Raw genomic sequence first — 15,074 nt, 5'->3', positions numbered from 1 at the left:
GCCATCATTACAATAGGCCCATTTGTTGCGTCGATAGTAGTCTCCATGTGTCACTGAGGCAGTGATCAGCGTAAATAGTAGAAAATACAACGTATGATCAGAAAATACAACGTATGCTAAAAGCACCCGTGAGTCACAGCTGGGCAGACCTGAACCACAAAAACTCAGCTTCGCCTTTTCCAATTAGAGTAAAAAAAAAAATACAGCTAAAATGCTTTCTTCCAAAGAGCCGCATTGTGCCCTGGGTGACTCCCTTGTTGTGGGAGTGGAGAAGGGTGCATCCTACACAGAAGGGCCTTTCAGCAGGCATTGTGTGGAGCACAGCAGCCGTTGAGCAGCACGCCTCACGTTAAGCCCTCGCAGCGTGAGTCTGACATGTCGGGGCACGAGCGAAGACACCCATGAGTTTAAAAGGAGCAAGAAACCGAATACAGGTCACGGCAGAGAGGTAACATCAGACAAGGAGGGTGCCTCATTTTCTTCCTTTGGGCATTATTTCCCAGTACATTACCTGCATTGTAGTGTAACATGTTACTGTTCGCATAATTGGAGGTTCGGTATATAATGGTATTGTTGGTATATCATAAGAGTCGCAACCAGCAATTAAATAAACTGAAAAGTTCCAGTTTTGCACAGAGTTGAAAAAAGAAACAACCAGATGCACAAAGGTTTCTTGCATTTGGCCAGTGAAGATTACCAGACTTTTAAAGTCCAGTTAACACAAACTCACACAGGGAAAATTAGGCATCAAAGGCCAAGACAGAAATAGAGATGTTAGCTGTGGAGAAGTGCGGAGTCTGTGGAAAAGCACACTCCCTCACGGACCTTGGTGTTTTCAAGGACATGAGAACACAGAAATAAGGAAAGGAGCAAGAAACGTGAAGCTTCTACACAGAACTAGACACCTACGCCTGTTGGAGATTTAAAAAACATGTGTGGAGTTGATTTGACCTATGTCCTTCCACCGATATTCTCTACCCTAACATGATTTCTAATGAAAACCCAGAGTTTCTTCCACACTTAGTGCAGATACGTTTTAGACCCCTGCAAAAACAAACACGACTAATTGGACCCATGTGCTCTGTGTTACGACACTCTTTAAATACGAGAGTCCACACATCGCTGTGCGTCAGGATGCTCGTGGAAACAGAAAGGCTCCGGCATTTGGAACGCTAGCGGAGGACACCGGGCTCTTTGTCCCTGCGAGGAGAGGGCTGTGTTGCCAGCTTGTTTGTTTGTCAGGTTTTTCACTTCGCTGCTCGTGTCTAGCTGGATCAAAATGACCATTCAGTGGGAGGGTAGTGCAGCACAATTCCCCACCCCCACTTATTCCATTTCACGAGCAAGGAAAACACTGTGCGAGCAGAAAACCTGCGCATATGGTTATTCGAGTGTGTGCATGCGTATACATGCATGCATGGATTCCGCCGTGCAGTGAATTTGAAGTGGTTTGGGGAATTTACTTGAGGTCGAAACTTCCACAATAGCTCCGACTGACTTTCCAACCGAGCTTTCCCACTGTCATAAATTACAGAGTGAGAATTTAGCTACCAATTAGCGAGCCTACTTTCCTCATTTGCCAACCTCATGACCAACCGACATTCCTCATCTGCCTACTTTTATCATGCATGTTTGGAAAAAAATGGCCTGTAGTATTGTTTCTTTGTGTGCTGATCTCCAAAGATGTTTACAATATGAGCAAGCCAGTCATCGCTGTGTGGGGCCACAAACACAAGCCTGATATTTCTATTTAGGAAGGCAAATGACGAAGACAGCCAGGAGATAGTAAGGTGGAAACCTGCGATACCAATCTATGGTGGCCTGAATGCCCTGCCTTTCTAAAGCCTCTTCAAATCTTGTGTTGTCTGCACAACGGCATTGATCCCCTCCTCAAATGAAATTCGACATTCCGGTTCAAGCACGATTCTCATCAAACATGAGATTTGCAAATTAGGTTTTCAAGAAGCCTCGCAGTACAATGCCCAGGTTGATTGACTCAATCTGTGGAGTTAATAGAGGGAGAGTCTGGGATTTCTTGTACCTGCTACTCAACATTTCGAGAGAACAAGCTGATGGACACAATCAAGCATAAATGAAAGAAATGGGCTGCACACAAACCGATGGCAGAGCCGTACTCAACAGTTTGCAGACTTTGTGAGGAAGTGAACGGATTCTAGACAGAGAACAGCAGGATGCTGCTCACCTACTGAACCACAATCATGAAGAACAAAATGCACCCAGGCAGACTGGCAGATGCTCACATACACGTTACATACAGTTATTAACAGATTTCCCTCTGCTTCTGCCCAGAATGTGCATCACCAGTGTGAATATCCAATATTTCCACTCCTCCCAATATCTACTAACAGATTAGAGGGTTTTATCACTGCAGAACCTTTGGTCCAAAGTCCCCTAGAAAAGTCTGGAACATAGTTACCTGCTGGGAGTTTGGCAGACCTCCGGAGGCACTCGCAGGAGTACATATTTTAAATTATTTTCAAAGATGTTGCAGCAGATAGGCAGACTCCAACTGTGAGGTAGAGCTGCCACAGGAAACACTGTTTGCAGGAATCTGTTTTAAATTCTACCCTCATGACTACATTTTCTTGTCGGACTGGAGCTAAAGGAGGATAGATCACACACGCATGGGAGCGTTTGTCCAAATTGTCATAATATCGAGTCAAGGCAAGTCAGAATAAATACGCATCAGTTAACAATCTGATGATCCTCACAGACACCTTACACTGAGGTTATTACCGAATGCACTATTTCCAAACCTCACTAGAAAAGCGCATGGCTGACCACTTACACCTTGTGACCGGCAACGCCTCCGTCAATCCAAAACCCCCCAGAGGGCCCCCATCACTCATGCATCCACAAACATGAGAGTGGCTTTGTTGATCCACAGGTGGGGGTGGGGGACACAACCTGCACACCTCAAACCTCTCACCTACTTACCTCTCTTCCCTGAAACCTGCCTCACACACAGGATTGTCGAGGATGCACTCAAGTGTGTGTACGCGGTTGTGGGCGTGCCAGGCTTCAGCCTTCTCCATTTAATTTAGGTGCAAACACTTAAGCAGGTAGCAACAGGCACAGTCCCGCCCAGGGTATTGAACATCTACTTCCTCTCGGGCTGATCGTCACACCTACATTCCTAATGCCTGACTGACTGACTTTGCAGTCCACAGAGCAATACGTATCCCTGGTAACAGGTCATGTGCAAATACAAATAGACCAAAAGATCAACAAAGCTGAACTCTGGGCCTAGTTCAACCATAATGTTAGCTTGGGATAAATATGTCCTTGGGTGCTTCTAAAGTGGATTAACGCTTCATACACCAAACATCACGAACATCATTTGCCTCTCGGCCTTCTTTTCTAGGCAACAGGACAAATGCACTTCACTGTCAGACTTAACCTTTAAACACAGTGCTTAAGTCATCTTCTCCCCATCATTATAGCATGTAAGCCCTCTTAATTTAGCCCAGCCAGGCAGCCAAACGCATCCCCATCACAGCCACTAACTGCTTTAATGCAGCGACGTTAAGCTGCGTCCCTGTGAGGCCAGCAGGCAGCACTATCAAGCCTCCCATGCCCCGACTCTGGGGAGCAGAGGAACCGTGGGGATTCAACAATGTTATGCCACAGTTCGACCGCTGCAAAACAAGCCATTATACCTTATCAGTCACTGATTTGAGCTCACTGTATTTACCCATTCATTAACTGAAACCCTATGCAAAGCATGTGCATACAAACGGGCAGCTCACACATGAAAAACACTGGAGAAATAAAGTTCTCAAAATAGAAATTCCAAAAGGACTTGCTGGAACCAGACGTTTGTTGAATGGCATCCAAACGCTCAATTCCCCATGTGTTCTTCATTTGAGTAAAAGAAAGAAAAAGAAAAAAGTGCACTTCCTTGTTTCTCTTGGGCTGCAACTTTCTGTGCACTGAAGGGACTACAGAAAGAGAACTGAGCTGAGAAATTATTTCAGCAATCTTGTTGGTCTTACCTTCACCTTTCTGTGAGTCAGTGTCTGAGAGAGTCTCTATGGTGACTGGCTCTGACTTATTATTCCCAGTCAGGGGATACTGGCTGGTGCCTTTGTTCTGGGGCTGCTGAGATTCACATTTGCCACCGAACGGCTGCTCTTTCCTCCTGAAACGATTTGCTATGAGCTGCCATAAGCTAACTTCTTCCTGAACAGGTTTGGACGACAGTTTCGTTGGACAGAGGGGTACTTCCATCACCTTGACCTTCCCCTTGCTTTGGTACTGGATGTACTGCATTCCCTGCTCCTCCGTTTGTTCACTGGAAGTTGAAATAGTTCTTCCTGTGAGGTAGGAGAAAGGCCGTGGAGGCACATTTGCCTCGTCAAGTGCATTATCAGTCATGTGGCTCTCATTTGGATCCTCCTCAGACCCCAAAGGAACTTTGTCCCGGGGCCGGGTCTTTCTTATCCGTAGACTGAGGCTCCGTCTTAGGGTGCTGAATGTACTTTTTGAAGCATCAGCTTTGCTGGGTTTGGGTAAAGATTTCACATCCTTGTCAACTTCCTTCTCCTTGCTCTTATCTTGATGCGTTTTTCCAAATAGTTTCCAACGGAAGCTCCTTGTAAGAAAGCTTCGTCCATTGCCGCTTGTGTGGCCGCAGCTCTTCTGGCTGTCTATCTCGTCATCAGAGCCCCTTTTTCTCAGCTCCAGGACAGTCATACTGACAGGTCTAGGCTTCCAGCTCCTCTGGCGGACCCTGGGGGTCACCTCTGCAAAGACCAAAGGCTGCTGAGGCACAAAACAACTCAGGCCATCCACTGCCCTCAAGTCTGTTTTCCTAGTCCTGGCCTGGTTGTTTCCTAAAATGTCAGCCCTCATGAATGGTTGCCGAGTCTGGGGCTCCAACTGGTCGGGGCCAGGATCTGGGCCTGGGCCTGCCAGCATGCAAACACCCCTGGACGCACGCAGCGGTCTTTGTTGTTCAGGTTGAGAACCCGGTTGCTGCTTGGTTGGGTCGCCATACATGCTTACCGTTCTCCTGCCAGCTGTGGCTTCCTCTTTGCACGACCTGCGCAACACGGCACGGGGCAGAGAGCTGTGTCCTGAAACGGTGCCATGCTCCCTGAACACAAGACCCTTAGCGCGTAAGGTTACAGAGCGTAACGTTGAGCTCCGGACGCGTCTCTCCTGCGTCTCCGTCAGAGCAGCTACCTCTGCCAGGTCTCTTCCTTTCTGTGAGGAGTTACTCGAGTTCCTAAGAGGTTGCTTCAAAAACCTGCTATTCTTCATTTTTCCCTCCAGCTCCTCCTCGCTCTCTTCCACAACCACCTCCTCTTGTTGCCTCCCAGCTCTACCTGTCCGGCTCAGGGAGGGCCACCTGTCGGGTGCGTAGCGTACCCTGCTAAGCTTGGGGCTGTTTTCCATTGGTACTACACCAATTATCTCCTCTCTTGGCTGACAGTTCTCCACCAGGGTGTGGGCGATCGGGGCCTTTCCATGTTTCGACACCGCAGCATCTCCCCGAGTTTCTTTCAGGATCACAGATATGTGGTAAACCGTTCTCTCCTGCTGTTGCTGGCTAGTAGCTGTGCTCTTTGGGGTAGCATCCACCGTCCCGCTGCTGAGAAACAGCATTGCACTTCACTCCACCTGACTCACATCCTCATTTGCACAGCAAAGTGGATAGCACAGGCAAATGTTCGACTTTCTGCCGGTGAGCTGTTGAGACTCCGCTTATAAAGTCCTTCAGCTGAAGACTAAATTCCTCTGCCAGGCATAATCCTTCACCTCTGACATGGGAAAAAACTTCAAACAAGTTAACGCAAAGCCTCGCTGCCACCTGCATCCTCTGGCTGCTCCGCTCAGCAGACTCGCAGAGGGAGAATGGCTGCTTTCTCTCACCTCACTTTGCTCTACATGTCCTGCATGAGCAGATGAACCAAATAAAACAAGGTTATCCTCTGCTTGTTTTACAACAAAGCCGTATCAGTTGTAAGAGCAAAAGTTGCAGCTTTAAAAAAAATGAATCATCCTTCCTCTTTGGCAAGTTGCGAACTGTGAGCAATCCATGTTGTTGGCAGTGCAGACAGACCCCTTAATCTCTGAGCTCTTGCCATGCAGAGCATGAGGGAGTGTGTCTCTGTTTGAACTTTCAGCTGCCTTCCAACCCCCGGGACGCATGGAAAACAAGGAGTGGATCCCATGAGCTTTAAACACGCCCTCCTGATTTCTACGGAGTTGCTAGTAGCTCACAGAGACAGAAACAACAAGACGCTAATTACACACTGCTCTGATCCACAAAGTCTAAACTCCACAACAAAGAGCCATTAAGGACGCATTGTGTTCTTCTGACCAGCAACACATAACATGGGGTACAGGGCATTTTCCTCTGCTCAGAGGAAGCAACGAAATAAAAGTCTGAAAATCATCCAATACCTTGCTCATGAACGAGGTATCGTGGTTAAACTTCAAAATAAACGCTGCCTCTCACTGCAGGATCTAAGAGCGCACAAATCTTAGTAACATGGAGCATCCACACAACAGCAAACCACGCTCCCAGTGGCTCCCACTACACAGCCCACACACTGTGGGTAGCTTCGGCCTAATTACAAGTTTTGCTGACAGCTATTTACGGGGGGGAAGTTGTATTCTTTAAAAAGCACTGAACGCTGCTGTGGCACACAATAGTACATTATATAACATGACATTCTTTACTCAACATAGTTGCACATCTACTGCTACAGGACTTTGAGAGAATTGCCACATAAATCAGTGAGAAACATCCATCAGATGACATAAAGAATGAAATGATCAAACACACTTTATGATTTCACAACCACTGGATGTTAACTTGAAACCTGAAAGAGCAACATTTGAATAAAGCCAGATTTGCCTGCTCTGCTCTGCAGTACTTTGGATACTAAATGGTCATGGGATTGGAACATTGCCCCCTAGTGGCCAGAAACAGGAAAATGCTGCACATGGGGGAAAACTAAAGTTACATTGATATTATTGTAGAAAAAAAAGCTCTGAACAATCACATATGTGTGGGAACAGTGTTTAACTCAAACCACGTCTCCTGTGTTACATATAAACCCCAAACAGGTGCCTGGTTAGAACCAAACTAGACTGACTGCCTTTTCATGAGTCACAACCAGTATTCCAGCATAACCCTGCAGTTGGAAGTTGTACACAAAGCTCCACAGCAACAGTGCCAATAGCTGCACCACCAGTTGTTTACAAAGCCTCTTTTTCATGCAAACACCATGAAACCTTCTACAACCCAGCTAAAGTGAAAATAATACCATCACACTAATCTATCAGGCTCAAGGCCTGTGCTGATAGTTTGTGCAGAGAGAAGCTAGCTGTTCCTCAGCACATTTCTTTCCTCTTTTGTATTGTTATCAGCAGCCTGTTGTGAGAATGAAAACAACTGAAAGCATTTAAGGTATTGTTCCAGGAAGTCGCCTGCCTGAATGTTCAGCATGTACTGGAACCTCACATGCAGACTATGAGAGACTGGTCTGAGTATTACCACTGTCAAGCTGCACAGACGCCAACTCCTGTCCGACGTGCTGACTTTTACCTGTGTCTTGGAAGCAGGGGTTTGGAATAACCTGCAAACAGTTGCTTTCGCTCCACTGGATCTCATGGTGTCGATTTCGCCTCCGGCTCCCGAAGCACAGCAGCATTTTCCAGCTTTACCTTCATTCAGGGGACATCTCCGGGATCCACAACGTGAGCATTCAAAGAGAAAACGTCCAGGTGTCGGGTTGAATCATTTCCCTCTCAGCCGGGGGTTTCATCATCTTGTGCTTCTTGCAGGCATTACTGAGAATAACGGCATTACTGAGAATAACTCTAGGCTGCAGCACGGTAGTCCTCCATTAGGTCCAGCAAGACTAGAAAAAAGTTCAGTTGCATCACGCTGTGGCCACGGTGCACCTTCCACGCAGACCGATAATGTGACCAGCAGACGCCTGGGCAGTTACCGATCAGTCTGATGAAGCGGCCCTGAGAGGCCAAGTGTCATGGTCCACTTGGAGGCTCTTCCTGCTGGTAATCTGTAATGCAGGTGTTGGTTTGCAAGGTCCTGCCTGGGAACCCGCTAGCAGTAGGAGTAAGAGTTTTAAGGCAAAGCCACTGTCCTGTTGTCCGTGTGGTTTGGTCCAGAGGAAACCTGTGCTCTTGTAAATCCCTGGCCAGGTAACAGAGCTTCTGTTGTGCTTCCCTCCTTCCCCCGTGTTCCACAGCTAAATGCTTTTCCCCGTGTAATCGTATCTTGATGGCGGCGAAGAGGGTTTTTCACTGAAACAGGTTGGACATGTTTGGGATTTCCGGCTCTGCCGTCTTCCTCTGTATCCTCTGGTGTTTACACCTGTCCAATGGTGAGCTGATGTCGTGATGCTCTGCTGTTATTTATCTAATCCCTGCGCGTCACTGTGACACACGAGCGTCCAGTGGTTTCCCCCAAGTTCCTCTAGGTTACATTCAGAGCTTTTTCTAGTACTTTATCATTCTTTCTTTTATACTGAAGGCCATAAATTAAGAGAAACTGTTCTTTGTCAAAAAAGATCTCTCTATTACTTAAATACAACAGGGAATATTCCTCAATTTCTTTCTTAAAGGAAATAAAACTTTGACTGAATTCAAAGCTGGTGCCATTATTGGCAATTTATTAAATTCAGTCAAAGATTGTTTCATTCAACAGGACTTTCCTGCAGTAAACGCGCCGGCATCAATTACCTGTCGCCTTCGAGCAAACGCAGCCCCACAGGACTGTTGCGTCTGAGCAGCAGACGTGACAGACAGGCGGCACCCGTGTGTTTATGTAGGGACACAGACACTTTGTGTGACAAACACTGGTGTTGTCTAGCAGATTGCATGATGCATCCAAGCCACATGAGTAGAGCTTACTAACCCCTCATCAGTATTAGGACATGAGTCAGTGAGAGGAAGTCAGACGCGCACATATGCACAGTCCCTCACGAGGAGTTCGCTTCCTCTGGCAAACGCGGTGGAACGGACACACGAAGGCGTCTCCCCGAGTTAAAGCCCTCGGCATTAGGCCGAAAACGGCCCAATTTATTTGGTAACAAGGTGTTAGTGACCTCATTCACACATACACGACTCACAAATGACTCGGAGCATCCAGTATTAGCAAGTATCACGTGGAGAGACGCACCACCGGTGTTATCTACTCTCTGGAAGCGCAAACATACATGTCGTTAGGTTTATTCAGCGCGCGGTGGGATCTTCGCATGACAAATGAGCACGGAGGCCTGCGGCAGTGACTCACCAGATTTAATGAGAACCAAAATGTTCCTGACTTTTCATAGGTATTGATGTCAGGCCTTGGAATAGAGTCTCATGTGAACATGCGAAGTGAAAATCAGTGTTTTGCACGGGGGAGCACGAGATTATTCACAGCTTTCGCAGAGAAGCAATTGATGGAAAAAGACTGGAGCAAGTCAAAATGTGTCCATCACCATTCGGACTGATCTGAATTGCTAATGGCGGAGACCCTGCCAGGGGCTTCAATCATAATAAATGACCCCTTGATTCTGACATGTGGATTTTAATTCCTGGCGGGCAAAAGGAAAACAAGTCGAGACTGGTTGTTACCACTAAAAGTCTATGTAGAAAAACGGGTTGATACCTTTAAACCCCCATCTGAGCTTAATAGGCCTTTTAATTTTATTTGTGCATTGTATTGCTGTGTTGTTGCATTGTTATTTATTTTAATTACTTAAATGAAGAATAAAAAAATCAAAATGTGCATCAGTAGTGTAATAATAATCTAAGATGGGGATATTGTGTGTTTAACTGATGTTTGGGCTCATGATTAAGGTTTTCCCATGACTGATCATGCTACTTTGCCATAAAAAATGAAAAATGTCATCACAGCTTCAAGAGGAGACAAGAAACTAAATTATTAGTGCTAATTGTAAGTTTCTCGGGAACATTGGTGTTTTTCTGGGCGTGACCGTCCGTCTCTCTGCGGCAGCAATTAACAAATGCTGCGGTTCAAAAAAAATATTACAAATAGATCCGTCAAACGATTCCCTGGAACACATGCAAACTCTATTAACTATTCAAGAAGAAGCACGTGCTCGTTCGAACGCACAGCAGCGCGGGCTCCCAAACAGGACGAGGAGCGACGCTAGACGCGGCGACGCATGAAAACAAACAGCGAAGCGACTGCGACGGGAGGCGGCGCGTGCATCTGTGCATCCAGAGCACGTACGGCCGAACACAAACACACACTGTGAAACCCTGAGATGCGCCTTCCCTCTCCCCGGCATCCAGGTGATTAAACAGCAACAGCGATTACACAATGACCTGGCAATTTTCTAAAAGACACACACACACACACACACACACACACACACACACACACACACACACACACACACACACACACACACACACACACACACACACACACACACACACACACACACACACACACACACACACACACACACACACACACACACACACACATTTGCCAGACCCCCTTCGCCTCGACACTGAATTAATGTCTGCACACGGATACGCCGGCAGAATCGCACAGGGAGACAGAAGGGCTACAGACAACGAGGAAAGTTTATGATAATTATGCTTGCAGTAGTGGTATTGAGCGTGGGTGTTGAGCGTTTTAAAATTCAGCTGCGCTAGCGACGAGCATACGTCACCATTGCTCCACTGCAGAGAAAATGATAGGTTCGAGGACGTCTGTGGGAGGCTGTGAAAAAATTCCAGACGCTTCTGTCTCTAAAATTCAGGTTTTGAAGGAGCCGTGTGTTTAGCGCGTGAGAGATAGACAATGCATGACATTGAATGGGAGGGAGACAGCGGCGGCGTGCTAGCTGCTGGAGACGCATCCGCGTCCTATTAATTGTTTGACATCTGAAATGCTCGCAGCTAATTTTGCCGTTTCCCTCGGCGTCAACACAAAGCGCCGGGAATCGATGTTTGTCTGTTGCACCTGCGCCTGTTGTGTACGTGCACGGGCGGATGAATAGCCTGGACTCTCTGACTCCTATCGCAACCCTCCTGCCAGCCAGTGTGTTACCGATTTGTCTGATGTCTCCACTGAAAGAGAGGCGAGGTGCGGAAAACTGTGGGTGAGGCTTTGCAGCCTCGGCTGAAGGGAGTCGAACGAGTTAGAGCCGGAAAAGGTCAGCATGAATTTCAACAACTGGGAAATATACAGGGAAACACAGAGGCAGCATGCTGGTTCGCTGAGGATGACAAAATAATGACCAGTGAGGGGACGTAGGCGGAAGCTGCAGAGTTTCTGTGGGCTGGTGGCTCCCAGTCCTCCTCCCCCTCTACACATTAGTTTGCAAACCCCCGCTCACTTCTGGTGTCATCTTATAAAACTTGCCTCCAAACTCGCTTTGATGTGGTATTACATTCTGTGGTCCTCGTTCTAACGTGGGAGTAGCAGTGATACCAGTGTAATTTCTGTTATTACTGTGGAGCGGCAAAGAAAGGGCCTCCTCGCCGATCCTCCACAGGAGCGACAGAGGCGCTCCACGCTAACACATCGACCCAGGCCCGGCAACAAGCAGCGATCGCCGTGGCGACATCACCTGTTGACATCACGGTAACCCGGGGCTCGCCGCTAGCCATGGGGTTGTTGCTGGCTGCGGGGTTAATGCTAGCCGCGGAGTTGATGCTAGCTGCGGGGTTAATGCTAGCTGCGGGGTTAATGCTAGCTGCGAGGTTAATGCTAGCTGAGGGGTTAATGCTAGCTGTGGGGTCGCCGCTAGCCGGAGAGGTCAGGGGTGGGTCGGCGCTCACGAGCCGAGAGCGACCCCTCAGAATCCGGCGAGGGGCTCCTTGGCCGCAGGTCTACGTACGTCACAGAGCTGCGAAGCCTTCAAATGCCTCCATCTTTTACTCTTTAAAAGGGAACATGCAACATGTCAGTCATGCGCCATCTGGCTTTCAGTTCAGCTTCCTGGTGTCTCACCACCGACAACCCAGAAGTTGTTCAAGTAAATGGAAACGCCATCACGGCGCCATCAATCACAAACTGACATCAACTTGCTGCAACATAGTCGAAAAAGTTCAGCTCTAATGAATTATTTATGATGCGTGTATAACTCATTAGGTAAATGATAGTATTCACGACATAAGACACAATCATTTGTAGTTGACATGTCGATCCTGAGGTCTTCTGCTTTTCCATAGGGGCAATACGTTGACGGCATATCGTCTAATTCCGTTCCCTCCGCTCCTTTCAAGGTTTTTCCTTCCATGCGGCGCCAAGAATAGCGACACATTTGGGCACAAGCTCCCATGTAATTTCCCACGCCTTTTGTCTCCGTTCCTGCGCCGCCCATGCACAAGGAGACAATAAGCTAGGAGCGCGGTTCCGACGCTGACAACACCACATTACACGGACGGCGGGAGGAACGCCGTCCTCCCCGCCGGCGCCGATAACATGCAAACCGGGAGCATCTGCCGGCTGATCCCAGCGCCGCGGTGGTTTGTTTGTTTCCACCAAGCTGACACAGTTCACTGACCTCGGGCTTCCAAAATAAAACCCCAGCGTGGAGAGATTGAGCACTCCCCGCTTTGATACGCCGCTGCTGGCTTACGGCAAACACTTATGCAATCGGTTTCCAACAGATAATGGCTCCAGGATAGTGACGCATCATGAGTCCTGTATTCAACGTGGGATTAATTGTTGTTATGTTTACTTAACAAGCATATCTGTGACTGATGAAAAACTCCAACACGCAGCCTGAGACATAGGTTTAGGAGGTTTTGTTCCACAGACAATCATCCTCGAGTTTAACAAGGATGGAAACCGTGGCAGCACGATTTTCGAATGAGGAGCCATCAGAGAGCATCACGCATAATCTGTCTCGAAGATTTATGAGTAAACCATTGCTTTCACAAATATGAGCCCGTGTTCATTATTAACATTAAGGCACGGCCGTCTCCTACATTGGCCGAATGACATGAACGCCTCTACACCAATCTGTATCCTGACAGCTCTATTTGTCAATAAGAGGCAGTTCTGTTACACCATCACATTTTTAGGTGCCCTTCACGTAATGACACCATCCTGCTACTCCAATGTGCAGCGGAGGAGGGAACATTTCATCATGCTTCTCGCTTCGGTCCAGTACATGATGCAGGCGTGAGCAAGAGGTCGAGGTGAGTCCTGAGAACTCATCGTGATCGAGCTGGACTCGGAGACGGCGAGAGATGGAGCCGAGTTAGTAATCCCTGCAACTTGGCTCCCCAGACCGAAGACCTGCTGCAGGGCGTTTGCCAGAGCGTCAGCCAAGTCCAGAAAAGCTCAACGAGTCGGGACATTATGAAAAACACAGAAACGCCAACATGTGCTCGTCGTTTTGTTTTGCATGTTATTTTTTATTGTAAGTCCAAGGATATTACAACTGCTGATCGGTACATGTGATTCCCCGCGGGGCACTGGGGCGCGCTGAACATACCGTTCTGTCTTTTGTCAGGTGGTGAAAGCGTCGCACAAAACTACTGCTTCAACGCTTTGTAGATCAGCAAATAAAAGATTGCAAATGAAATACATCGAAGTTGCTGGTTTGATGAAACGCCAGCCTGTGTACTGTTACACGTTCGTCGTCAAATGGAGTCACATCATTCAGGGACGTCCACCGGAACTCCGCCCTCGTTTCCAGTAAACCGCCAGAAAAGATCATCGCAGCTTGTTCAGACTTACAGCTCGGAGATGGAATGCTTCCAAATGCTGACAAACCCTTTTTATTGGACGAGGGGGAGTTCTCCCTTTGGGAAGTGTCACAATCGAGTCGATTTAAAGTGCGGCACATATCAGCCGTACCAACGGGATTCCTTTAATAACTGCCGAGCTCTTTGAAGACAGTCCAAGCAGGCAGCTGCCTTACAGGTACAGTTAAGACCTTGATGCAGGCCTCCATGGGAGAAGCCCAGTGGTGCTACACTGTCTGCTTTGTGATGCCATGTCATACACACCACTGCACCGCAGATCCAAAACTCTGCTAATGTTGATGCTTACGCTGCACAGATGTAGAACATTTCGGCACCTTTGCACCTGAAACCGATCATTAGCAAGACAGAACATCTTAATGGCAGCAAACGAGTGTTTAATGAGCGAGGGCGAAAAACGGTAGACGTGAGCTGCTGATGCTCTGTGATTTATGGATATCATTTCCCAGAGATCACTTGAATGTACTTAATGGCATGTATCTTGCAGTGCAATCAGAAGTGTACATTATTATTCAACATCACTGCCTCATTGAGATCTGAAGGGCCGTAACCTGCTAAACCTCTAATTCATGCAAACTTTGCAGCAATTGATTTCTTCTTATTCTTCCACTGAGCCTGATTGTGTCCTAATATGACATATATGTCCTCTCTCTCCTTCCATGTGTCCCAGAGTGAAATGAGCAGCTTAATGAGCTGAGCTACTGGAAAACAATCCTCAGCGGCAAAAAAAATGACAAGAACGTGGTCTCCTCCAGATTCTCCTACTCCTCCTCCCTCCTCTTCCTCCTGCGTCTCTTCATCTTTAACTCGCTCCCATCCGCCCACAGCCCTCCAACCCTCTCCCTGCATCAGCATCTTGCCCAGGAGAAGGGAGACCTGTCCTCTAACTAGACCATTACAAATAACCGCCGCCTCAAAATCCGACAAGATGCGCCGCCTTCATCCGCACCCACACCTTCGGGGAAGATCTGATCCCATAATGTGATTTTGTGTTACGCAACCCCGCATGATAAATAACTGCAGACACTCCAGGATTCAGGGGAAGCCCCCCTCCCCCCACAAGGGCTGATCTACGGTACTAGAAGAAGGCGACAGTGCTGCTATTTTTACCCAGGCATCTCCATAGGTACTGTCATTTGTGAGGTCACATGGCTGCCCACCCCTTGGAGATGCACACTGCTGCAGTGGACTATTTCTGGGTTCCTAGCAGGAAAAGACAGGTGTGAACGCTTGCGGAGGGAGAAACCTGCTGAAAGGTGCTATAGCGCTCCACAGCTTCAAGGCTGATGGTGGAAAAAGTAACAGAAGATAACAAACACTCCCCGCCC

The 15,074-nt window shown here is 47.8% G+C and overlaps 1 protein-coding gene across 6 annotated transcripts in view; it reads right to left on the bottom strand.

Annotated features, from left to right (window-relative positions):
- agap3 (ArfGAP with GTPase domain, ankyrin repeat and PH domain 3) overlaps positions 1-15,074 on the bottom strand; it is an 85,057-nt gene that overhangs the window by 47,731 nt on the left and 22,252 nt on the right. For 2 of the 6 annotated variants that reach the window (XM_055503690.1, XM_055503692.1), the window contains exon 1: positions 4,017-6,804. The exons of 2 other annotated variants lie outside the window; for them this stretch is intronic. In XM_055503690.1, the coding sequence (XP_055359665.1) occupies positions 4,017-5,631 (1,615 nt within the window). In that variant the 5' untranslated portion in view covers positions 5,632-6,804. Of the gene's footprint in view, positions 1-4,016; positions 6,805-7,582; positions 10,284-15,074 lie in introns of those variants that run through there. 2 more of the 6 variants (XM_055503691.1, XM_029132376.3) reach the window with 2 other exon arrangements.

Source organism: Betta splendens, chromosome 17, assembly GCF_900634795.4.
Source record: "Betta splendens chromosome 17, fBetSpl5.4, whole genome shotgun sequence".
NCBI lineage: Eukaryota > Metazoa > Chordata > Actinopteri > Anabantiformes > Osphronemidae > Betta > Betta splendens.
Note: the sequence above shows the minus strand (reverse complement) of the source record. Positions and strands in the feature narration are given on the sequence as shown.